The sequence below is a fragment of the Mobula hypostoma genome, chromosome 3 (genome assembly GCF_963921235.1).
Source record: "Mobula hypostoma chromosome 3, sMobHyp1.1, whole genome shotgun sequence".
Lineage (NCBI taxonomy): Eukaryota > Metazoa > Chordata > Chondrichthyes > Myliobatiformes > Myliobatidae > Mobula > Mobula hypostoma.
Window position 1 is genome coordinate 143,512,551 of NC_086099.1, and position 27,513 is coordinate 143,540,063.

At 39.6% G+C, this 27,513-nt stretch overlaps 1 protein-coding gene across 3 annotated transcripts in view; it reads right to left on the reverse strand.

Moving 5' to 3' along the window:
- glcci1a (glucocorticoid induced 1a) overlaps positions 1–27,513 on the reverse strand; it is a 235,131-nt gene that overhangs the window by 28,066 nt on the left and 179,552 nt on the right. For all 3 annotated transcript variants that reach the window (XM_063043803.1, XM_063043802.1, XM_063043801.1), the window contains exon 6: positions 17,567–17,777. In XM_063043803.1, the coding sequence (XP_062899873.1) occupies positions 17,567–17,777 (211 nt within the window). The remainder of the gene's footprint in view (positions 1–17,566; positions 17,778–27,513) is intronic.

Below are 27,513 nucleotides of genomic sequence, written 5' to 3' on the forward strand. Positions count from 1 at the left end.
ACTGCGTTCACCAGCAACTTTGATGTGTGTTGCTTGAATTTCCAGCATCTGCAGAATTCCTGTTGTTTGCTGAGTACAGGAGATGGGATATTATGTTGAAACTGAATAAGATGTTTGTGAAACCTAATTTTGAGTATAATGTGCAATTCCGGTCACCTACCTACAGGATAGATGTAACTAAGATTGAAAGAGTACAGAAAAAAGTTTACAAGGATGTTTCTGGGACTGGAGGTTCTGAGTTACAAGGAAAGATCAAACAGGTTACGACCTTATTCCTTGGAACATCGAACTCTGAGGGGAGATTTGATAGAGGTATGAAAAATTATGAGGCGTATACACAGGGTAAATGCAAGCAGGCTATTTCTACTGAGGTTGGGTGGGACTACAGCGAGAGGTCATGGGCTAAGGGTGAAAGGTGAAAATCTTAAGGGGAACATGAAGGGAAACTTCTTCACTCAGAAGGTTGTCAGAGTGTGGAACGAGCTGCCAGCCTAAATGGTGCACGTGAGCACAATTTCAGCATTTAAGATAAGTTTGGATATGTACATAGACAGTAGGGGCATGGAGGGCTATGGTCCAGGTGGAGGTTGATACAACTGGGCTATTTAACTGGTTAAGCATGAACTAGATGGGCCAAAAGGCCTGTTTCTGTGCTGTACTTTTCTATGACTCTAAGCTAAAAGGTAATAGGTGAAGCTAGGTAGAGGAGAAGATTAGTGGATGGGGGAGGGGAGGTAATAGGTGGAAAAGGTAAAGATCTGAAAAAGGAGGAATCCGATAGGCGAGGAGAGGGGACCATGGGAGAAAGGGGAGGCAGCAGTGGACCACAGTGAGGCCATGGGCAGGTGGATAAGAGAAGGCAAGAGGGAAGCCAAAATGGAGAATGGAAAAATTGGGCGGAGGGGGGAGAGAAGTATCAGAAGAAAAAAAGTACACTGTAATCCTTGGAAAAAAAAACACTTTTATTCGCCATTGACTGGAATTAAAACAGCAGCTTTCATCCCACAGCAGAATGTGCTGCTCATCCTATTTACATAAAGGCAGGGTTATTGAAGTAGGCTTGTCGTGTACTTGACTTGAAATCAGCCTAATGCATCATCAGTTTTGGCTGTAAACCAGAGTGTAATACTATTGCAGAAGACTATCATAACAGTCTGCAACAATTAAAAATGTAACTTACAAATTTGCTTTAATGTAATGTCAGCATTGTGATTATGATCAATATCAATATTGAGCAGTTTTTATTTTAAATAATTAAATTTAATTTGGGTAATTACTTGAAAACATTCACCATCATTTCACTCAAGAGCATAGGAATGTGAGCTGCATACCTCAGGACAATTACAGTAACGATACAGGAAAATAAGTCAATTGAAGGAAACACAATCAGAAAAAAATGAAAACCAGCTTCATTGTTCTGAAGAGATCAGATGGCAGAAAGTTTAGGGAGTGTATTTTGGTCTGGATACAAAGCAGATGAAGGTAGAGACAAACTTGGCAGAGAGTAGGTAGTGAGAACGGTGAATGCACAGAGTACCTCGAAATGGAGGAGTAGCAAAGTCTTGGAGGGCGGTAGTATTGGGGAAAGCCATGGTGGTGAAACAGAGGCCACATGGACACTTGAAAACAGTGACAAAATGGGAAAGGTGAAGGGTGGGAGAGAGGAGTTGTAGGATAAATCAGCTATGGTTTGGGAGTGATCCTGCACAGTTTAATGGAAAAACCTTATCAGATTCTCCCCAGAAAAGATCAGAGACCGGGTAAATGCAATTAGTGACTCATCTTCAATTTTCCCCACGCCTTTCCATCATCTACACAGCAGAACTCACAAGTGTAATGGAATACTCTCTACTTACCTGGACAACTGAAACTCTGATTCCAGTCATGAGATCAAGGCAGCCTGTTGACTGGCACCCAACTAAGACCCTAAAATTTGCTCCCTCGATCTCTAGCCCAGCAGTTTTAGTACAACAGAAAAACATAGCCTTCAGAACCATTTAAAAGCTGTGTTCATCCCATCATTTCTGAATCAATGCAAAAAGGTTTAAAACGCACTTACAATGCGAAAGCAGTGGTATTACTCAGCAGGCTCCTCATCATAAAAGATAAGCCCATCTCACAATTGTTGCCTTGCGGAGCACAGCAGACATTCAGGTCAAAATAGATGGTGAAAAATCAGATGTTAATGAAAATCAAGATGTTGAAAAGTACAGAAAAGATTGGTAATGGAGAATACAGGGAGCATTTTCAATGGTTTTCCACACCACAGCACTCTTATTTCTCACAGATGAATGACAGGATTGCAGAGAATAGGTTTCAAGATGTGGCTTGTCTACATGACCATGCTGTTTCTAATAAATCATGCATCCAAAACTTGATGGGAAATATATGCTATGAGCAACAGTATGGGAATATATAATCAGAGGTTGCCTGCTCTCGATGCAGCTCAAAACAAAGGTGCACAAGGAGGGTTGGTGGGGAGGTTGGTATTTCAACTAATGGTTGGTATTTTAACTAAGTTGAAAGCACAGAACTTACCTGTGACTACCACTAGGCAGGGTATAAAACCAAGAACTTTTTTTTGGTTGCTAGATTAAAATTAGTTCTAAAAATAGAATTCATACGATGATGCAGTTGCAGTAATGTAGAGTAATAACAAGAGTTAGGCAGGTTGGAATTTGTTGCTATCCTAATGCATGCATGCTTTGAAAATTAATGCTTACGTAACCAAAAAAAAGAAAGGAAATGATTCTATACACTACTCATGTTTTTGGCAATTCTACTTCCCTACTGACATGCTCCCTTATTTTGGCTTGTGGAGCTAAAGCATTATGATGAAAAAAAACCTAATAAAATCTGCTTGTTGTAGTAAATCTTCATTTTCCTGAGTATCCCATGAACAGATCCAAGTAACTTCAGAAGCTTCAAACATGTTATTGCAATGAGCTGTAAACACAAAGGTTTCTGAAGGTGCTGGAAAACCAGAGCAACACACACAAAATGCTGGAGGAACTCAGCAGGTCATGCAGCGTCAATGGCTGAGGATGGATGAAGTAAGATGTGAGGTGATAAGTGGAAGAGGTAAAGGGCTAAAGAAGAAATCTGATAGTGGATAGTGGACTATGGGAGAAAAGAAGGGAGAAACCAGATAGAGATGATGAGCAGCTGAGGAGAAGAGTGGAGTCAGAACGGGAATAAAATATTAAAGCCGGGGGGCGGGGGGGGGGCAAAAATACAGGAAGTTAGATAAATTGATGTTGTTTTGTATGCTTTGCAATAACTTTAATATTTTTTTGAAATTGAAAAGTTCCTAACTCACACAAATATGTGTATGGCAAATGTAAGGTTGCCTAATCCTCACACAGTGATTTCTTCACATATCAATGCAGTGAAAGCCTTAAGTTTCTATATGCAAATAAAAATACTGTAAAAAGTAAACCGACATAAATCAAAGATAACAACATTTGAAATATTTAATATTCATATATTTTATCTGATTCTGTTTTTACTTCTTTTGTTTCATCTGGAAATGAGATTTAAAACTTTGTTTAGCAGTAATATCTAAGGGGTAACATTGGAATAAGAACAAGATAACTTTTTTATATTAATAAAAGCAGCACAGGTATTGTGATTCATAATGTGAAACAAACCAATTTATTAGCTCAATAGAGACATCAGAATGCTAATTCATAACAGTATTCATACTTTAAGGTTAAAATTAGCACATTATACATTTCTTCATAAATTACTCTCCAATATATTACAAACATATGACAGGACTGAACCATATTTACATTTTTTTCAACAAAGCCACTTTCAGGAACAAATAGACATACAGTACGTATAACTTCGAGTATATATCAAGAATTCATTGCTACTTCAACTTAATATTCAATAGCAGAACTCAAATGGCTGACAGTAACCAATGAATATAAATATTTACCCATACATGTGCATTAAAAGAAATATCCAGAATATCACTAAACAAAGGAAGACTTTGTGTCACAAGATGATGCAATGGGTAATAACTTCTTAACCACGTAACCTTTGTGTCTAAGAGACTGGAAGACGAACACTAATGCATGCACAGTAAGTGACAGGACTGTGCATCCATCCACATCAGCAAACATATCACCTATCAACATGAACGCACATCTCATCGAGTATTGGTTGTATCCACTAATCTAACAGATTCTCAGAATTTGGGAATGGCCTTTTACAACTTCCCATTCTATTTCTGAACCATTTTATGAATATTCCTTTATTTCCCACTATCCCAAAGTTCCTGAACATTTAAAGCTAAACTGACGTGGCCCTTGTATAAGAAGCATTCCAGTATTTCCAGAAAAAAAAATCAACTCCTCTATTAAACCTTCCAAACATCAGAGAAGAGTGTTCAGGTCATAGGGTCCAATAATAACAAGTCTTTCATGTAAATTTTCCAATTATGGAATTGGATTTTCTTAAATTACTGCCTTGTAAAAGTTACCAAAGTACTACAGCTGAAAAAGGTAGTTATTCATGATTGCTTAGATTTATTTCAATTTTTAAGAAACTTTGCTAATATATGTTCATTATTTAAGCTTGACAAATCTTACAATTGCCTGAATAGAAACAACAGTCTGTTATTCTGTGTAATTGTACTCTTAAAGGGCAACAATATTCCATTCATTGTAATGGCATTGGCAATACTGTGCTGGGGTCATTTGGGACCTACTAATTTATTAATAAGCCACAATAATTTACTGCTTCACATGGGAGTGGAGGAAGTGGGGATGGAGGGTAATTTTCAAACGTCAGCTGCTTTCTATCATTTGGAACACAGGAGAGAAGGGTGAACATCTACTGGGATACTTCAGCTTCCGTTTGTTTCACTGTTCCAACTTCGACCCAGACCTTCTGAAAGATGCAGTGCCAGTTGTAGAAATACACTTGCAACCGTGATGGAGAAATTGGCAGGACGTAGAACATGCATTTTTCCAATTATTTTTCAGATGTTTTGCAATTAAGCCAATGGTCAAAGGTACTGGATGCTACTCAGGATAGATCATTAATATTCCTGCTGGCTTCCCGATATCATTTCATGTGTTGCAGCTTGCTGTTATTCCTCAAAAAGTTTTATAACAGGTGGATGGTTCTGTCCAGCAGCTGTTTGTTATCCTGTCATGTTAACACAGCAAACCACCGTGGAGCATCTACTTCCTGCACGTAATTCTAGTGTAAGATTTAAATGTGTGAATGCTTCAAATGACTGTTGGCAGCTGCCAGCAGCAATAATATCATGCTTCCTTCAGCTCAAACAGCAAAACCATTCTTCTGATACCATCTCTTTACAGATTACCCAACCAACTGCAGAAAAAATCCTGAGTAAATATTTGTCATTTTCCTTCCCTCCTTTTCTAGCTCGCTGATAAAATTTGAAATAAAATGGAACTAACATTAACCAAAACACTACCTACACACCAATTCTGAAGATAATTAAAAAAATCATGCCAGGTAACTTACTTTCAAACTGCGATCCTGCAGTTGTCAAACGAGCCCACAGTAGAATACAATTCAGGAGGTTGCTACCCATTGTCGTTTGACAGAAACAGAGATATCACTGTGGGGCAATTGCAGCCAAGTGTATAACTGACAACAGATGGAGCAGCTTAATAGTACCCATAGCGTTATCCCCACGTGTCAGATCCATACCTGTAGAGAAGCAGGTTCTGCAGCAATGTGCAACCACAGGGATGGGTAAAGAGCAAGAACCTCCCCCCTGCAAAAGAGGTTTTACAGAATTGCAACACCCAATACTCGAAATTAGAGATTCACTGTCTGAGAGGATGGTGAGGCAGATACTCTAAACATACAAGCAGCTCCTGAACGCACAGTGAGTCACTAAGGCAATGTAAGCAAAAGATCACTGGTAAATGGAATTAGTCCGAATAGGTAACTGATGACCAAAGCAGACATGGTGAGCTAAAGGCCTTGCTTCAGTGCTATGTGACACTATGACTCAATTTCATCTCCTTGAAAAGCAGCTCTTTAATTTTGTGTAGACTTCTGAAGGGAAGAGTTTAACTAAAGAACATGGAATTTTTTCCCCCACGAAAAGTTCTGCTGCATATTTTCGAAATTGAAAATAAGGCAAACATAAGCCTGATCTGAACCAAGGTTCATGGCTGGGTGACAGGTCAGAAGTAGGCACATGACAGATTTGTGTTCCAAGGCTCTGTCAGGAGATGTGGAGCAGAACTGGAGTTCTGGTCCAGGAGACTGGGTTGATCAGAAATACAGGCAGGAGAGCATTGCAATCTTGTGCCTTAGGCTTTGGAATGAGCAGGAATGGACTATGGTCAGGGGTTGCTGGGCAACAGGCAGCATAGCCATAAACTTTGTGCCAGGAAGGAGGTGCGGCTGAGCCCTGTGCTATGACAATATGGTTTTCATATTACAGATTCTACATATTATACAGTATTTTGCAAAACATTTTGGTAACTAAATACTTCCAAGGTTACAAGATCTGCTTTGGTCAGCAAGGATGTTATATAGCCAGACAGAATGTTCACTTGAAATACACAAATTAATATACCACCTGCAGCTCTTCCTCTAATAGATTAATGACTTGCAATAGCACTGAGCTATATAGTGTGAATGATGCAGCATTTATTATGTCAGGTCTTCATGATCACTGTTGGGATTGAGTGGAAACCAACCTGAAGAATATCTAAATCAGTTAGTTTTCCCCTCTTTAGTCTAGCCGAGATGGAAGTGACTGTTCATCAAGTACATTTACTCTTCTAACACTCAATCATTTGGATGCTTTTTAATTATGCCTCTCCAACAAATAATGTACGTAAAAATTATCTAACTCAGATCCAGAAGAAATGCATTCAGAGTTCCTAGTAGGTGCTTGGTTGTTGATGGGTTTAACATGTTGAATATATAATGACTTTCCATGTTGAAATGGTATAAAAGACACAACTTGCATTCAAGTAGCACCTCAAAAAGTGGAAAAATATTCCATAGTGCTTCACAGAAATGCAGTTTCTCAAACACTGACAGCAAGACAAAGGAGGAAATCAAAGGAGGAAATAAAAGGAGGAAGGGGCGTGGGTCTGCACAGATGGTTTCTAGTGAAGGGAGGGAAAACAGACTATGTGCTAATAGCATGCGATAACCAGGTAAAGCTTGACTTAAGACTCTTCCTTACTAATCTTGGTGTTGAAGCAATTTCTTGAACTATATTCCTTGTGCTGAATATACTCGTACAGTGCTGTTATGAGTGAGTTCCAGCATTTGAATCAGTGACAATACAGATGATATATTTCCAAGTAAGGATAGCACGAAACATGGACGGAAGTATGTAGGAGGTGTCATTTCCATGCACCTGCTACTCCTATCCATCTGAGAGGTGGGAGTTTGAGAAACTTCACCAAAGCAGCTCAGGCTAGTTGCTGAAGTGGACATTGTAGGTGGTCTACTCTCCTCCCACCAAGAGTCAATTGTGAAGGTAATGAGCGTTTAAGATGGTAAATGTGTTGAATATTTACAGTACCAATCAAAGGAGGCTTCTTCATCCTAGACAGTTAACCTTCTTGAATCACACTGGAGCTACATTCGTCCAGACAAGTGGACAGCAGTCCTTCAACGCTTGAGACATGCCCCAGAGTTGAGCCATTTGGCACAGAACACTGAGGCTCTTGCAGTCATGGCAACCTGGTGGTGTAATACAGACCTCTGGCTATGACTGTGTTGGAGATAGATACTCTGCTGTTGGAAATTTACTTGCCTTTTATCAACTCAAGTCTGAATATTGCCCAGCTCTTAAAGATCGTGCACATTTAGCTTCATTATTTTGGTAGAACAAAATGGAATATCATGTAACATAAACCTCTGACGTGGAGGAGAAAGTTCATCAAGAACGAAGCTGGAGGGAATTGGGTCCAAACATTGCACTGAATAAGCCCTCAGCCAAGGCTTGCATCTTAAAGGACTGACTTCCAACATTTCACTCTGTACTTGGCACAGCTCCAGCTGGGGAAGAGCTTTCCTTTAGATTCTTGGTGCCTTCGGTTTCAGTAAGGCTCTTTGATATCAAATGGTGGCCTTACTAACAAAAGAATTTACACTTACACATCTCAGGAATTCAGCTCTTTTTTCTGTGTTCAAAGCTGGGTCAAAGCTGCGAGCTGCTCTTGAGACAAATTGTCCTGGCTAACTTGAAATTGAGCATTAGTGAACAGGTTACTGTAGAATATGTACCACTTAGCAGCACAGCTAAGATTCTTAGATCAATAAGGATTTGTGAGCATATTGATGAAAGTGTAATAGTTTGGATTGGTCCAGTTATTGTGATCAAGACACAAGAAATTCTGTAGATGCTGTAAATCTAGAGTAACACACACAAAATGCTGGAGGAAGTCAGCAGATCATGCAGCATCTATGGAGAGGAATAAAGAATTGACATTTGGACCGAGACCCTTTCTCAGGTCTTGAAAGGAATCCACTCTCACCTCCCTTTTAATCTTTATATATCTGAAAAAATGTCTATAAACTAGTTTTCTATAATTGGCTAGCTTACCTTCATATTTCATCTTTTCTCTCCTCCTGGTTTTTTAAGCTGCCTTCTGGTGATTTTTAAATGCTTCCCAATCCTCTAACTTCCCACTAATTTTTGCAATATTATATGCCCTCTCTTGTGCTTTTATGATGTCTTTAACTTCCCTTCTCAGCATGGTTGTCTCAGAATAATTCCTCATCTTTGGATGTATCGTTCCTGTGCCTTCTGAATTGCCCCAGAAACTCCAGCTATTGCTGTTTTGTCAACAACACTGAAGGTGTCCTTTTCCAATCAGCTTGGCCAGCTCTTCTCTCATTCCTCTGTAATTCCCTTTACTCCAATGTAATACTGATACATCTGACTTTATCTTCACCCTTTCAAACTGCATGGTGATTTCTATCATGTTATGATCACTGCCTCCTCAGAGTTCCATTACTTTAAGCACCCTAATCAAATCAATATATTAGAGTTCAAGGAGTTCTCAGAGGTTTTAGGATGGAATAGATTGCAGCATTACAGACATTCACAGTACGAAAGTATTTGAAAAACAAGGATAACAACATTTACATGATTGCATTAATTGGTTTGGAAACATAGATCAGCAAATATGGATTAATGGAAAAATGGAATGAGGCAGAAAACTATAGATCAACTCAAGCTCACAGAGGGTAAAAATGACAAGTACATCAGGAAAGTATTAGAATAGAATATTAGGGGAAAAGTTCTCCTCTGCTCTCACTTACTGAAATTGTCATTTATACTGTCCGTAACTAAACACTCTCAAACTAACTGATCTGATACTCTCACATACAAATTGACTGTCTGTTACATATTTTAATATGAACATGTACAAGAAAGATATGGTAGCATTGCACCAAAGACTCTCACCATATTAAATCACAAAGCAGTAGTATACGGATCAGTAACCAATGTCCTCCACATGGGTAATTTTACCAATCTTATTCATAGTGTTGTAAAAAGCCATAAAGATCACCTTGGGAATTTATGTAATGCTTAGTTGCTCAGATAGAAAGAGGATAATGAAAGCTGGTAAATTGCATTCTCTTAAACTAGGAATTGGGCAGACAAAGGTGACAACGCAGAAATGGAAACAAATTAATAAGGTGAGCGGTTCATCCTGGACTGATCTCTTACACTTTCAAGCAGTCAGTTCAAGAGTAGCCTGGATGAGAGAAAAGAAAACATTTGAAAGACTTAAAATACTGCAGCAACTCAACATTTTGAGAAAGGAACAACAAACTCCTCTTTCAAAAACTGATAACTTTCACTTATAAATGTAAACACAAGCCAGATTTATGATAATTATTTTGTCAATTAATAATATACACCAGTCCAGAAATGTCCTTTGGCTTTCTTGATAATTTTGCTATATTTGAACAGTGGAGAAGGATTATATGAAACTTTAATTTACAAAAGTCAATTTCTATTATCAAACAGTGCCTTAGTTGAAAGACTACTACAATCTGTACTTCTCTTTTAATTTTCTTTTTGAAAGACTTCCAAAACATTTAATTTAATCTATAGAATTAGTGACAAATGCACAGGTTTCCTTTGAACTTAAAGTCATTGATCATAACATCTGTGCACACTGCATAAGCGGATTTTTTTTATTACATATTCATGAATATTTGCTTAATCACAACAGTCAATGTTCTGGGTAACTATATCAAGTCAGTCAGGAAATTGTTTTTTTTTTCTGTATATAACAATGTTTCCTGCTTTCAATTCACTTTAGGCAACTGGTTTAATCAGAAATATGCCAACATGTAATGTAAACATGCATTACAAAATTTGATACAAAGTTACCATGTCACTCACCCCCAAGGTAAAATTTCTTGCATAACAACTAACCATGATTAATACTGCATGTAGGCATGGAAAATAAATCATTGATTAAAAATTTTGTTTTGAAAAATGATATTTTCCAAACCCTATTAGATGAAGTTGTATCTCAATGCCACAAATTTTACTACAAGAGTGGTACAAGTGTCCTAATAAAATATACTTGATGTGAAAATTCAGATATATAATTCAAGTAACATTGAATTCCTATTGCACCTGAAAGTGCACAACTTGGCAAGACCGAAAATAACATGTTGTTGCCTTGATGTATTCCACATAATCAAAGAACGGACATGAAGATGCCAATTACACAACACAGAAATGGGTACTTCAGCCCATCTACACTGATCTGGGCAGACACTCAGCACATGAAAAGTAAGACTGACCATTGCGTTTGTCCCATCAAACAAGTGGAGTAATTTCATAGCTAGTGGCACTGCTAACTCCCAAGAGTGGTAAACACAAAAGGGCTGAACTATTTAAGAAAAGCTCTTGGAAATTCTTATCTCAATAGAATCAAGCAAATTTCAGCTGGTTGTCATTGTCAGTAGAAAAACAGAATTTAATCTAACAAACTCTTCTCAAGGTTCTGACTTGTACAGGTAAAAATTATAACCAATATTTCAATGACAAACTCTGCCATCTTCTTCAGGGATGATGCCTGGGTATGTCTAGTCCAGTGGTATTAATATCCCCGAAGTCCGTCCCCCCCCCCCCCGATTCGTCAGTCCTTGTCCAATCAGGTTTCGCTCTCCCACCCTGCTTACAATTGAATTCCAGTTATTAAACCAAGTCCATTGACTTGGTTAAAACTCTTTTCTTCTAGTTTTATTTCAATGGCTTCCTTTACCATGCGGTCCCATCCTGGTGATCCTTCCAGAAACTGTGGAAATATGGGGAAGACAGACGGTAGTGACAGGTTCCTCCTCATTGTTCGGTTTCTTGGTTTTTCTGTCAGTCCTCTTAAGGACCAGATGTATTTCCTTCACCTTGTAGCCATTCTATAAAAACGCTGTGCGTAATCATCTTATTTCATTGCGGAGACTCTCAATGTCTGAAATAGCTTTTGCATGGTTAATCAAAGAAGAAAGGACCGTTCTACATTGGGAAGCATGGTGGTGGCTGTTATTGTTGAGGTACAAGTCTGTGTGAGTGGGTTTCCGATATACACCATGTCCAAGGCTACCATCCGTGTTCCACTGGATTAGAATGTCCAGGAACGGGTGGTAACCATTTTTCTCCATCTCCATCGTAGATTAAATGTTTGGATGTATACTGTTCAGATGGTGGTGGAACTGTTGGAGTGCCCGGAGTCCATGAGGCCACACTACAAAGATGTCATCGATGTATCTGAAGAAGCATTTGGGGGGTAACGGCGATGAACTCAGAGCCCTCTCCTCAAAGTCCTCCATGTAGAAATGAGCAATAACTGGCAAAAAGGGCGATCCCACGGCCACTCCATCGTGATAAATCCTACATTTGTGTCCAATGAGTAGATTTTTTTTTTTAATTCTACTGAATGTACACAGCTTCTGTAACTAACAAGGAAATTAACATGACTGCCTCTTAGGTAAGATGAACATAGAGCTATGAAGACCATCAGATGTCACCATCCACTCCAATGAATAGAGAAGATATTTGACTGCCCAGTGGTGCAACATTGGAGATATTTCATAAGAATAAAAGCAAACCAGAAAGCTACAAAAGAGAAAAGCCCATTAAGCTACATCTACACAAGTTCATTTAGAATTAGTTATCTTCTTGTTTCATTGATGGGGTGTTTAAGTTATTTCCCCATTAGTAATAGCAAATACTTCTAGAACCTTCAACATACTTCTATCCAGCTCTCTTCTGCAAAAGTGTCAAATAATCTTGAATCAACTATGGCTTACTTTTAACACCAACTGAAACAAAATTGTGGATTGTACACATACCTTTCAATTTTATTTTTGTTGTACACATTTTTATGACTTTCTTTGTTATGATAAATTGAGACAACAGGGCATAAGTGTTCACATTCTCAAAGCGTGCAAGGAAAATTAAATCAGCTCTAGGTACTTAATGAAAAGCCTTGCATTGAGAGTTGCAACATGCTTGCCATTATGAGACTAAAATCAAATTGTTTGTATGACTCAACAATCCTATTTTGTGGGACAAATGATTGTTCAGCAAATGATCAGAAAAAAAACCTGAACAAGCCAGAATCTCACATGGGTTTATAATAATTATATAAAGTCTTTGCTTTACATAAGTTTTCCAGTCAGAGGAAAGATGCTTTTACAAACACCTAAAGAATAGATGAAGAGCTGATGGACAAAGAATATAGGAAAATCCTAAGAATTCACATGGCATGGCACAGAAAATGCTCTTCTATTCCAATTTATCCTCATTGTGAAATGCTAAGATTTTCCTTCAGAAGATTTTCCTACCTGGACTAATAGGCCATAGACAGAGGGGTAATTAGGCAAAAAAGAAAACTATCTCACTGTAAATGAGCACAAACAAACAGACAGAACTAAAAATGCTCTTCGTTATCAGGGTGGAGGCTTCATTTCCTGAAAGAGCCTGCAACATCACAGTACATATGACTATCAGCCTAACACTGCTATTGGATCCTTGTCAGGAAGCATTCCAATCCCGGTATGTCACAACTTCTTTGGTACCACAATAAAGCAAATATACCAGGGCAAAAACAAAACAGTGAAATATGGTTTAAGTTTTGTTTTAAGGTAAACAAAGTAAGATGGTAAAACTGCGATCACAAGTTTTTCTAACAGTTATGGGCAAGTAATTTCTTCTAAAACTGTGATCACAAGTTCTTCTAATAGCTATGGGCAATTAACTACTCAAGGAGCTTTCATGAGATCATATCTCAATTTGGAGTGAATAGTGAAGTACAAAGACAGGGCAAGAAAAAGTGGAAAAAAATGCTGAAACCAAAGGTTTCAATGGGATGCTTACAAAATACAAGAATTACATTGCAAGAACTTGATTTAATTTTTCCTCCTCACACATGCATTTTCTTCCAGGGACCAATGCTAAACTTGCCTCTGAGAAGAAAGAGCAACAAGGTACCTATGGATATCTAGTAGAAGATTTAAAAATATATAATTATGAGCCAGATTTGTGAACACAGAGAGGCACCAAGACCATAAGACTTAGGAGCAGCATTAGGCTATTCAGCCCATGGAATCTGCTCCACCATTCTATCATGGCCGATCCTGGATCCCACGCAACCCCATGCACCTGCCTTCTCGCCATATTCTTTGATGCCCTGACCGATCAAGAAACTATCAACTTCCACCTTAGATATACCCATGGACTTGGCCTCCACTGCAGTCTGTGGCAGAGCATTCCACAGATTTACTACTCTCTGGCTAAAAAAAATTCCTCCTTACCTCTGTTCTAAAAAGGTTGCCCCTCAATTCTGAGGCTGCGCCCTCTAGAGCTAGATACCCCCACTATAGGAAACATCCTCTCCACATCCACCCTACCTAATCCTTTCAACATTTGGAAGGTTTCAATCAAAAACACACTCATTCTTCTAAATTTCAGTGAGTACAGGCCCAAAGCTGCCAAACGCTCCTCATATGTTAACTCCTTCATCCTTTATCAGAAATGTGAAGGAGAAAAGCAGCTTGTTAGGCTGCAGGGTGGGGCAGGGAATTGGTTCCAATAGGACAAACAGCAGTAACCATGAGGATAAGCTGTAAACAAGGTCATCTGTCCATGGAGTAAATGGGGGCAGTAGACCAAAGGATGCAGGAGTGTGAAATGCAGACATGCCTGACAGATCTGGCCGAGTATATCCTGCATTTCCAGAGAGTAAAAAAAAAGAACTAAAATAAACAAACTGAACCAATATCTCAGTTAGATGAATGATACAGACAGAAATAAAGCTGGCTGACATAGAATTCAATATTAAGTGGTATATCCACCTCCCCCATCCTTCCTGCAACTTAACAAGCTTCTTCTTATTTCTTCCATGTTCTGAGAAAGGGTCTTGCCTTGAGAAGTTACATCCATTTCTTTCCCCACAAATGCAACCTGACCTGCTGAGTATTTCCAGCATTTTCTGATTTCATTTTACTTTTTCAGCATATGCAGTCTTTTTTTGGTAATATATAAACCTGGGCATTTGTCACACACTCACATCAAAGTTAACATTCTACCTGATACCAAAATAACCTGTTAATGACATCATAGGAATATCTTCAATGCAGGTAAAGTTTACTGGAGATGTGTAAAGCAATATATTTTGGAAAGGAATGAGGGGTCAGGATGAATGGTGAAATAAAGATCCAAGTACTTAACTTTCCAAACATGCAAGTTTTCACAGATAACACAAAGTACAGCAGTATTCTTTGGAATAAGAAGTCAGAGTAACAATCTGCTCCATTGATCATAGACAATGAATGTGCAGTATAAATTCACCAGTATCACTCCAGGAACAAGAAACTCAGCCTTTTCTGTTCCAATGAAAACTGTACAAGAAATGACTTGAGAGAAAAAAAACTAGCCTCTAATATTCAGAAAGGTAGAGTAGGTACGAACAGGAATTACTGTAAAAGGGAATTTACATTGTAAATCTATAAATGTTGTAAAGGAAAAAAAGAAAATCACTATTAAATGTCACAAAGAATTAAGAAAGCAGATTGGAAGAGAGTTTTCACATGCAATTATTAACCTAGGAAAAAGAAGCATTAACCAGCATTGGCTTCACCAATCATGAGTAACTTTTTCTTTCCAACAGCTTAACCCTTCATTCCCTTAATATCCAAAATTCCATCTGATCTCAGTCTTGAATATACTCTAATGACCAAGCCTCCTTGTCAGAAAACTCCAAAGATTCAACACCCCTTAGGTAAAGACTTTTCTTCTCATCTCAATTCTAAATGGATCAACTCTTACTTTGATACTGTGACCCTTATTATAGGCATCCCAGCCTGAGAAAACATCAACCCTCTGGCTACTTTGTCCTGGTTCTTCAAAAACTTTCTTTGATTCAATGAGATGATCACTGGGGTGTGGAATATTTCATCACAACAAATAGCTGAAGCAGAAACTCCATATATTTGAAGCAGCTGACATTTGAAGAATAAGACGACAAAAAGATGTGAGGTTACTTTTAGATTACTTTAGCTAAAAAAAAAGCAGACCCTAATCAAACAGTGTGTGGCCATCTTCCAGGTTGCAGATTTCTCAGGTCCATAAGAGAGTATACTTAGAAAGCTGTCCAACAAAGTTTATATCAATTGATTGGGTGCCAAAACCTTGAATAAAGATAAGACAGTGGCTAAAGAGGGGGACATCAATATAAAAGATGTATTGGTATCTTGCAAGAGAAGCCTCGTATAGATATCATGTCCAGAGCCTGGGTTATTGTAGTTTAGTTTAAACACCATTAACACTATGTTAAGTTCTGTAACCATGAAAGTACAAATGAAGAAAGAATGACCAAACTCATCGCTAATTCAGAATGATAAGTTAGTGGAAAACGTTTGTTAGGAGCTAAATGAAAAGAAATCAAAAACGGGGCAAAATAGAACGTGCTTATCTGAAGCATTGTAATAAATTAAACCAGGACTATAGAGCAAAGGAACCAATTTACAAATTAGTGACAGGTAAATTAAGGACTGATAAGTACCTGTGTTTGGATTAGGACTGTGGACAAGATATCTCTGGAGCAACTTAAAAGGATAATTCATTGTTGTGGGATATCTGCATAACGAAGAGCTAGATGAAAAAAATATAGGCTCCTTTATATTTCCTCTCCTTCCTGGAGTCATACCCATGGAAGACAAACCTTAACTTTCATGGGGAAATATAGGGACAAATATAATAACCATCAAAGATTAAACCAGAATTGCATTCAAAACTTAAGAAAATACTTGACATATGGTAGGTTGAAAAAGGTAAATCAGATAAAGTATAATCAGTTTGTTAAGCGCCAACATAATGACGACTGTCTTGAGAGGGAGACAGCAAAAGGAAAAAGGGTAAAGCAACATTAATTAAGGGAAAATTGGTATTTATTGAAACTAGGTTTGGCTGATCTCAATTCAGAAATAATTAGGTACCTTTACTGTTCTGGGAACAAAGATATGATCCAATGCATTTGAAATTCTCTTACACAATGGATAATTTTGTGAACTTTGTGATCACTTTCAAAGTCAGCACTGGGGAGAAAATGTGGTCAGCAACTCCATGCAGAATGCACTCAGGGAAATTGTAACGCAGACCTTTAAGCACATATCATCCCTAAGTTACCAACCCTTACTTGTCTCTGGATGTCTGCATTCCACTGGATAACATACAAACAACAGCAGTTCAAACTGCCGTCTTCTCAAAACACCAACAGGGTGGGTTGCTGTAATGCTTTCCCTAGTACCACCGCTTAGTAGATTTCCCCAGTCACTCTATGGACATTAGAACTGCTATGATTACTCTCTACTTAAATTGTAAGTACTTCTGCAAATCTGAGCAGTGGGAGCAGAAACATCACAAAGTACGTTACTGTAAAGATGAGGCTGAGGAATAATGGTAGATGAATCCATCGGACAGATCTTCATCCTCAGCACCCACGGGAGTACACACACCTATCACAATTTCAATGGGACAAAAACTGGCCAGGTTCGGTGTTCTGCCTAGCCCACTGTGGCACCAAGAAAACTGGCCCCCGTGCTGCCCCCCAACCCATTCCACACCTTTGCTAAGAAACACCCACAGAATGACCTTGGCAGCTTCAGGTTCCTAAATGGCGATACTCAGTGGTGTAATCATCTGTTTTTAGTACTGCTATCTGCCAGCTCAAATGTTTTATGTTCAAAACTAAGTGCAGTATTTCTAACAGCACAATAAAGGATTTACAATTTTTCCCTAAATACAGCAGCAATAATTCCTCCCATTGATTTTAGACCAATATTGTTCAGTTTTGACAATAGAGCCTACCAAATTATCCTGAACAGAATCAGAATATTCACACATGACTTATCTATTTGTCTACTGAATTGTATGGATCATTATTTCTGCACACTTATATAGCATTTTGCAATGAAGCCCATTTTACTGCACTGTCTGAATCTACATACAGGTGACCAATGGAACCAAAGTCACAAATTCCTTTCAGTCCCATTGTGAAGCCTATACTCTCACCTTTTTCCCTGTCATATTGAAGGTCTTCTCCTGAGCATGGGCTTCCCTCCTGAGATCCAGTGGGGTAGAAGGGAGAGACACATGGTGAATGGCTGCTGCAGCTACTGCTGCGTTCTTGCACAGAGGGTGTCTGTGTGTCAATACTGCGAGTACTGCTGCTGCGATAGTGGGAAGGGAAAGGTGCTCGGTGGCCATCAGGAATCTCCAAGGGCTAGAATATAAACAAAAAGGGCGATATTATTGTAACAGCAGCAGCAAATGTTAGTATTAATTTTCCATAAAATTCAATTCCATAAGCCTACTTGCAAGAACTCAGAGCTTGAACACGCAGAGTATGCAATAAAAGGTATGTACTGCCATGTGAGTTAACTCAGGTTCCGGCTGATGTATTTATTCAAAAAGTTATTGATATTCCATTATATTTTAACCTTTTAGCATACAAAAAAAGCAAACGCAGCACATTCTGGAGAAACAACTTGCGTCCATTAATTTTGGCTCTAATGGATATCAAAGTTGAAGGTAAATTGATTCTCAAAGAACGTATACATTCCGTGGCCACTTTATTAGGTACACCCATACACCTCATTAATGCAAATATCTAATCGTCCAATCGTGCAACTCAAAGCATAACATGCAGACATGTTCAAAAGGGTCAGTTGTTGTTCAGACAAAACATCAGAACAGGGAAGAAATGTGATCTAAGTGATTTTGACCGTGGGATGAATGTTGGTGCCAGACAGGGTGGGGTGGTTTGAGTATCTCAGAAACTGCTGGGATTTTTATGCACGACAGTCTTGAGCCTACAGAGAATAGTACGAAAAACAAAAAACATCCAGTGAATGCCTTATTATTAAGAAAGGTCAGAGGAGAATTGTCAGGCTGGATCAAGCTGACAGGAAAGCGACAGTAACTCAAATAACCCCGCATATACAGCTGCAGTGTGCAGAAGAGCATCCCCGAACGCAAAACACATCAAACCTTGAAGTGGATGGGCTAAAGAAGCAGAAAGCCATGAACATAGACTCAGTGGCCACTTTATTAGGTACAGGAGTTACCTGATAAAGTGTCCACCAAGTGTACGTCACCATATACTACTCTGAGATTCATTTTCTTCCAGCCGCTAACAATCGATACAAAGGAACAAAATAGAATCAATGAAAAACTCCTCAAGGACAGACAAACAACCAATGTGCAAAGGAAGACACAAACTGTGCAAATGCAATACAAACAATAATAGTGATAGATCAATAAATAATATTGAGAACAAGAATTGTAGAGTCCTTGAAAGTACTTCCATAGGTTGTGGAATCAGTTGAGTGTTGAGATGAGTGAAGTTATCCACACTGGTTCCGGAGCCCGATGGCTGAAGGGTAATAACTGCTCCTGATTCTGAAGGTGGGGAACCTAAGACTCCTGTACTTCCTTTCTGCCAGCAGCAGCAAGGAGAGAGATGACCTGGATGGTGGGGATACTTATTGATGGCCTCTGCTCTCTTGCAGCAATGCTCCTTGTAGATGTGCTCAGTGGTGGGGGGGGCTTTTCCTGTGATGGACTGGGCTGTACACACTTCTTTTTGTCTGCTTTTCTGTTCTTGGCCATTGGTGTTTTCATACTAACTGTGACACAACCAGTCAGGATACTCTTTACTGTGCATCTACAGAAGTTTCTCAAAGTTTTCGATAACATGTTGTATCTGCGCAAACCTCTAAGAGGAAGCTCTGCCATGTCTTCTTCGAAATGGCACTAAAGTGCAGGTCCCAGGACAGATCCTATGAAATGATAGCACCAAGGAATATAAAATGACTGACCCTTTCTACCTCCGATCCTCTGGTGAGGAGTGGCACTAAAGTGCAGGTCCCAGGACAGACCCTATGAAATGATAACACCAAGGAATATAAAATGACTGACCCTTTCTACCTCCGATCCTCTGGTGAGGAGTGGCACTAAAGTGCAGGTCCCAGGACAGACCCTATGAAATGATAACACCAAGGAATATAAAATGACTGACCCTTTCTACCTCCGATCCTCTGGTGAGGAGTGGCACGAAAGTGCAGGTCCCAGGACAGATCCTATGAAATGATAACACCAAGGAATATAAAATGACTGACCCTTTCGACCTCCGATCCTTTGGTGAGGAGTGGCTCACGGACCTCTGGTTTCCTCCTCCTGGAGTCAATAATCAGCTTTTTGGTAAGAGGTTGTTGTTGTGGCACCATTCAACAAGACGTTCAGTCTCCCTCCTTTATGCCCATTGGTCACATTTGATTTGGTCAACAACAGTGGTGTCATCATCAAACTTAAACATGGCATTGGAGTCCTCACAGTCACAACTATAAATTGAACCCCAATGGCTGGCGCTATAGAGCGTAACGCTAACTACTATGCTAGTATGTAGGATTGTAGTTTGGCATACTATAATGCTGAATTTGCTACAAAATTTGATTTGTAAATCATTAAAACTGTAAAAGGATTCAAATCAATGTTCATGATTCCTTCCAATTCAGTTTACTGATTAGTAAACTCATATACCACTGCACTTGGGATGAATGTATTTTCTTTCTGGAAATGTACAGGGTAAATGTTGGAAGATAGTTTCACTGTCAAATGGGCAATGTACCGAATGTTACAGCCTCAAATATTAAGTTCATTATTTGAAAACTCCTGTATCTGTGAGGAATATTTAAAGATTAAGTGATGATAAATGCATAATGTAAATGATCACCAATGATGTTTACATTTTATCCCGTAGCTTTATAACTACCGTACTCATTTATAAATGAGAAAGGCTTTGAGCACCATTCTTTGGGGATACCAAAGATTATATCTGATCTCCACGTAAACCAAGTGCCACATTACAACATAGTCAAGTTCCATTCAATTAAGACAAGCAGATTGAAGTTTCACTAGCAATGCTGTCTATCAACCAAAACACATCAAAATCCATTAAATACAGAGGGAATCAAAATTTGCCTGAGATGTAAGTAATAAAGTCGATTCAAACACTTCCCTAATAAAAGGAGCGCCTCTACTTCCTAAGGAGTTTGAGAAGATTCCACTTGACATCTAAAACTTTGCTGAACCTCTATAGATGTGTGGTGGAGAGTATATTGACTGGCTGCATCACAGCCTGGCACAGAAACACCAATGCCCTTGAACGGAAAAGCCTACCAAAAGTAGTGGATACGGCCTAGTCCGTCACGGGAAAGGTCCTCTCCACTATTGAACCCACACACATGAAGCTTTGTCGCAGGAAAGCTGCATCCATCGTCAGGGTAGCTCACCGCCCAGGTCATGCGCTATTCTCACTACTGCCATCAGGAAGGTGATACAGGAGCCTCAGGACTCACACCACCAGGATCCTGAACAGTTACTACCCCTCAACCATCAGGCTCTTAAACCAGAGGGGATAAAGGTCACTCAACTTCACTTGCCCCATCATCGAAATGGACTCACGTTTAAGAACTCTTCATCTCATGTTCTCGATATTTATTATTTATTTATTTATTATTATGACCTTTTTTTTTTTGTTTTTGTGTTTGCGTAGTTTGCTGTCCTTTGCAAACTGATTGTCTGCCCTGCTGGATGTGGTCTTTCATTGATTCTGTTATGTTAATTGGATTTATTAAGTATGTCCACAAGAAAATGGATCTCAGGGTTGTATATGGTGACAAATACAGTATGACCTTTGATAATAAATTTACTTTGCACTTTACGTATGACCATTATTCTATAAACTCTCTGACCTCCAGTATGGCATCAATACATGCAGGTGGTACAAAACTATGCAATGACATGTGGTGTAATTTCTATCAAAAGCTGTGGGAGGCAGAAGTGATTTACAGTATTAATTAAACATTAACCATGCTCATCAATGGTGCAAAAATGCATGAAGTATGATACACGTATGATATTCATAGTCTCACTAAATCCTAAATAGTAACAGCACTACAACTACATATGCAGTGGATAACATGACCAATTGTACTATACATCCACATGAATTTTTTTAATAATGCATTTAATTAATGGACTCCAAATGTATTTAAAATTTAATTTGACAAAGCAGACACTTTAAAATGGAGATAGTGTTAAAAGGCAAAACAATCCCATTGTGCCACTAACAGCCTGCATACTATATGCTCAGGCTCTTGTTAATCCTTCGGGAACTGTAGTATTACTTCTCTCCAATGCTTTCCCTCAAGCCTCAGCCATCCCCTGACACTGAGCCAGGTATATTCTCCAACATCAACTCATTTAAAAATGAGTTCCTGTTATAGAGTCAAAGACCTGTTCAAGCACATAAACAGGCCCCTAAGGTCCACACTGACCATGATGCCTATCTGTGCTAATCTCATTTGCCCACATTAAGCCCGTATTCCTAGACTACTTTACTATTCATGAACCTGTCCACATTTATCCTAAACATTGTAACTGTGGCTACCTTCAGAACCTCAATAGTAGCTCATTCCATATACTCACCACCTTGAGTGAGAAACAATGATCAGATCACCTTTAAATTTCTCATCTTCAACTTTAAACTTAGGCACTCACATTTTAAAAAGACTAGAAAAGACCTTCTACCCTTAGAAAAGTACTATCTACCCTATCAATGCCTCTTATAAATTGATAACATTTTTACCTAACAGGACATTTGGTTGGCTTTGGAATGTAGGAACAGGTGTAGCACTTGTTCCACTTGCAAGGATAAGTGCCAAAATTAAGAAATCTCGTTTGGGTGGATGCCGCGCGATGTGCCCTTGTTACAAATCAGTACCCCAAAATAACAAACAGTACACAATATGTGATTAAACTTTATAACTCTTACTTTGACTATATGGTTAGTAGAGAAACAAAATATAAAAGAAAAAGGGCCCAAATCTTATTAATGCAAACAACAGGAATTCTGCAGATGCTGGAAATTCAAGCAACACACATAAAAGTTGCTGGTGAACGCAGCAGGCCAGGCAGCATCTCTAGGAGGAGGTGCAGTCGACGTTTCAGGCCGAGACTCTTCGTCAGGACTAACTGAAAGAAGAGCTAGTAAGAGATTTGAAAGTGGGAGGGGGAGGGGGAGATCCAAAATGATAGGAGAAGGCAGGAGGGGGAGGGATGGAGCCAAGAACTGGACAAGTGATAGGCAAAAGGGATACAAGAGGATCATGGGACAGGAGGTCCGGGAAGAAAGACAAGGGGGGTGGGACCCAGAGGATGGGCAACGGGTATATTCAGAGGGACAGAGGGAAAAAAAGGAGAGTGAGAGAAAGAATGTGTGTATAAAAATAAGTAACAGATGGGGTACGAGGGGGAGGTGGGGCATTAGCGGAAGTTAGAGAAGTCAATGTTCATGCCATCAGGTTGGAGGCTACCCAGACGGAATATAAGGTGTTGTTCCTCCAACCTGAGTGTGGCTTCATCTTTACAGTAGAGGAGGCCGTGGATAGACATGTCAGAACGGGAATGGGATGTGGAATTAAAATGTGTGGCCTCTGGGAGATCCTGCTTTCTCTGGCGGACAGAGCGTAGATGTTCAGCAAAGCGGTCTCCCAGTCTGCATCGGGTCTCGCCAATATATAAAAGGCCACATCAGGAGCACCGGACGCAGTATATCACCCCAGTCAACTCACAGGTGAAGTGTTGCCTCACCTGGAAGGACTGTTTGGGGCCCTGAATGGTGGTAAGGGAGGAAGTGTAAGGGCATGTGTAGCACTTGTTCCGCTTACACGGATAAGTGCCAGGAGGGAGATCAGTGGGGAGGGATGGGGGGGGACGAATGGACAAGGGAGTTGCGTAGGGAGCGATCCCTGCGGAATGCAGAGAGAGGGTGGGAGGGAAAGATGTGCTTAGTGGTGGGATCCTGTTGGAGGTGGCGGAAGTTACGGAGAATAATATGTTGGACCCGGAGGCTGGTGGGGTGGTAGGTGAGGACCAGGGGAACCCTATTCCTAGTGGGGCGGCGGGAGGATGGAGTGAGAGCAGATGTACGTGAAATGGGGGAGATGCGTTTAAGAGCAGAGTTGATAGTGGAGGAAGGGAAGCCCCTTTCTTTAAAAAAAGGAAGACATCTCCCTTGTCCTAGAATGAAAAGCCTCATCCTGAGAGAAGATGCGGTGGAGACGGAGGAATTGCGAGAAGGGGATGGCGTTTTTGCAAGAGACAGGGTGAGAAGAGGAATAGTCCAGATAGCTGTGAGAATCAGTAGGCTTATAGTACACATCAGTGGATAAGCTGTCTCCAGAGACAAAAAGATCTAGAAAGGGGAGGGAGGTGTCGGAAATGGACCAGGTAAACTTGAGGGTAGGGTGAAAGTTGGAGGCAAAGTTAATAAAGTCAACGAGTTCTTTTTCTCTCCTTTTTCTCCCTCTGTCCCTCTGAATATACCCCTTGCCCATCCTCTGGGTCCCCCCCCACCTTGTCTTTCTTCCCAGACCTCCTGTCCCATGATCCTCTCATATCCCTTTTGCCTATCACCTGTCCAGCTCTTGGCTCTATCCCTCCCCCTCCTGTCTTCTCCTATCATTTTGGATCTCCCCCTCCCCCTCCAACTTTCAAATCCCTTACTCACTCTTCCTTCAATTAGTCCTGACGAAGGGTCTCGGCCTGAAACGTCGACTGCACCTCTTCCTAGAGATGCTGCCTGGCCTGCTGCAGTCACCAGCAACTTTTATGTGTGTTGCCAAATCTTATTAAACAGTCTGTGCACAAAGTTGGAGCTCACATCAGTAGTCTTTCTTCCACCATCGGTCTCCTCCGAGCATCGCCAAACTTTGGACCCTTGCTAGGAGTCCAACCCCTCCAGTGGTCTACCAAATCTCTCCTTTCGCGTCTACTCTCTTCATCTCTCTCTCTCCCTCTCTGGCAAAAGCCCGTGAAATCAACTGCTTCCAGAATCACATGACAGGGCAACAAAATCCTGATTGGCTAACAAGCATCCACAGTCCTGTTATCTCCCGTCATAACCCAAACATTGCTGCTACAGAGAAACCGTTACTTCAGCAGTGAACATTACAAAAAAAACCCATTAAATTAGCAGTGAACCCTCACAGCGAGTTACACAAGTGACAGGGTGAGAAGTGGTATAGTCCAGATAGCTGTGAGAAGCGGTGAGTTTATAAAAGTTATCAGCAGACAGACTGTCTCCAGAGATGAAGACACCCCCTCTCCCAGATTCATCTATCACCTTGTGCTTCTTCCTCCCCTCCGCCCACCTTCTTACTCTGCCTTCTCCTCTCCCTTTCCAGTCCTGATGAAGGGTCTCAGCCCCAAAATATTGACTTTTTTACTCTTCTCCATAGATGCTGCCTGGCCTGCAGGGTTCCTCCAGCATTTTGTGTGTGTTGCTCAGGTATCATCATTACTGCTCCATCAAAGCAGTTGTAGTAGTTACACCTGGCTTCTCTTGTTACAGAAGGCCCTCAGTTGTCAAGAATACACCAAATCAGAAAGGACAAAGGCAAAAAAACAACCCCATACATTAACAAGTTCCTATAAGTTTTATCTTGGCCATATCTTGATTCAGCTAGTTCCCTATCAATTCTTTTTAAAGAATCAGTTTAAGGCTATTAATTTTTGTATCATGAAGAAGAAAATGTTGTGGGTTTTGATTAATTTTACAATTTTACAGACTTCAATGAGTCTTTGATCACCACAAAATTAACTGACAACTGTACTGCCACTTCATCAGAAGGGATTTCAGATTCAATGAACAGGTAATGGAAATATTACGAGACAATCGGACACTGGAAGGAAGCAGGAAAGAAGAAAAATTTCACCCCCTCAATGGTTCATTGCACATCATGCAAATTAGAGGAGGCAGCACAACTCCAGCTATATAACAAAACATGCTCCCTTGAATGTTAGCAGCATTAATGTGTGTATGAAGCCAATGCAGAGAATTCTGCACGTGTCCAATGCACACATGGAATTTCTTTTGCCACTTTAGAGGATGTAATGACTCATCACCAATATTCCATCCTGTCTGCCTATCATGCAATGCACATTACAGACACTAGTCTGTGACCAAGAGCTATATTATGACTGTTACCTTAGTCAGATAATGTATAGAAATAAAAAGCTATTCAGGAAGTGAAGGTTGCTAAGTAAACAAACCAAATTCTTAACTTAAATTCCATGCGCAGAATTAGTCAGTCTTAAACACAGGCAGCAATGAATTATCTCTCCTTAATTCTGAAATTATTATTTATTCCAGCTTGCAGTATTTGGAAACTAGGGACTGCAAGATCAGACAAGTGAGGCAAGACCAGAGATTGAAATGTTCACAAAACATCAGCTTTGTATTCAAAGCAAATGGAAACCTTTCAACACAGACTTTTTTTACAATGCCATTTTGTCACCAAAATAATATATATCGACTAATCAATAAAAGAACAATCACCACATCTGTCAATGTTGTGTGAAAATAACAGATAGTAAATCAATGAAAAATCATGTCAAATTACAAATGACACGAAGGTAATTAACTCCAAAATTATTTGAAATCAAATAAAAGACATATCCATTTTATTTTTTCTTTTCAATTATTATTAAAGCTCACAAATACTTTTCATATTTTTAGTGATTAGACTACACTATTTATTTACTGAAAACAAAACATTTATCACACAATGTCGAAATGCAAACCTATTTCATTCAAAATGTTAATGAAGAGCACAGAATGAAAAAATAAATTGATTTGAAAAAAAAGTGAGTTGTTACTTGAAAAAGTAATGCTTATAAAGACTAATATCCAGGACCACAATAAATCTTTAAGATAATATTTTAACAGAAGAATTAAGCTCATAATAGCTGTGCTTTAAATAAGTGACATGGTGGCATAGTTGAAATTTCTCCACAACACTCCCTGCAAATCCAGACTTTTTGCTCCCTGTTCCTGGAAACACAAATGGTTAAAAAACACAACGATAGTTTGTTTTCTCCTCAAAAGAGAAAAAAAGCAATCGCCTGCCTTCAGAAAGATAGGCAGATCAAAAGCAATTAGCTTTCAAACACAAATGAGCTTTCAAGAGACCACCCACATCCCACTGTAGAACAAGGGACAACATCAAAATGGATAATTCAAGTATAATCAGATTTTTTGAACTTTTGACAGGCTGCATCACTGTCTGGTATGGAGGGACTACTCTACAGGACTGAAAGAAACTGCAGAAGGTTGTAAATCTAGTCAGCTCCATCTTGGGTACTAGCCTACAAAGTATCCAGGACATCTTCAAGGCGCAGTGTCTCAGAAAGGCAGCTTCCGTTATTAAGGACCTCCAGCAGCCAGGGCATGCCCTTTTCTCACTATTACCATCAGGTAGGAAGTACAGAAGCCTGAAGCCACATACTCAGCGATTCAGGAACAGCTTCTTCCCCTCTGCCATCCGATTCCTAAATGACAATGAATCTTTGGACACCATCTCACTTTTTTTAAAAATATACAGTATTTCTGTTTTTGCCCATTTAAAAAAATCTATTCAAGATACATATACCATAATTAATTCACTTATTTATTATTATTTTCTTAACATTATGTATTTTTTCACTCTGCTAGATTATGTATTGCAATGAACTGCTGCTGCTAAGTTAACAAATCTCACGTCACATGCCGGTGATAATAAACCTGATTCTGATTTTAGAACAAGAAAGCAGATTTCTTCATTCAAGAGGGTGCTGCGTGTGTGGAACAAGCTGCCAGAAGGAGTGGTAGTTGCTAGGTCAACTGTAATATTTAAGTGAAGTTTAGATAGGTACATGGATGGCGAAGGGTATGGTCCAGTTGCTGGTAAATGGGACAAGGCAGAAGGCCAGATCAGCAGGGACTAGAAAGGCTGAAGGGTGTGCTACAGCACTCTATGACTCTAAAGTAGTCACACTGGGCCTATCTGAAGAGTATTAAGGTGGATGTCCCCAAGGCCTGATGGGATCTATCCCAAGTTATTTGAAAGGGCGAG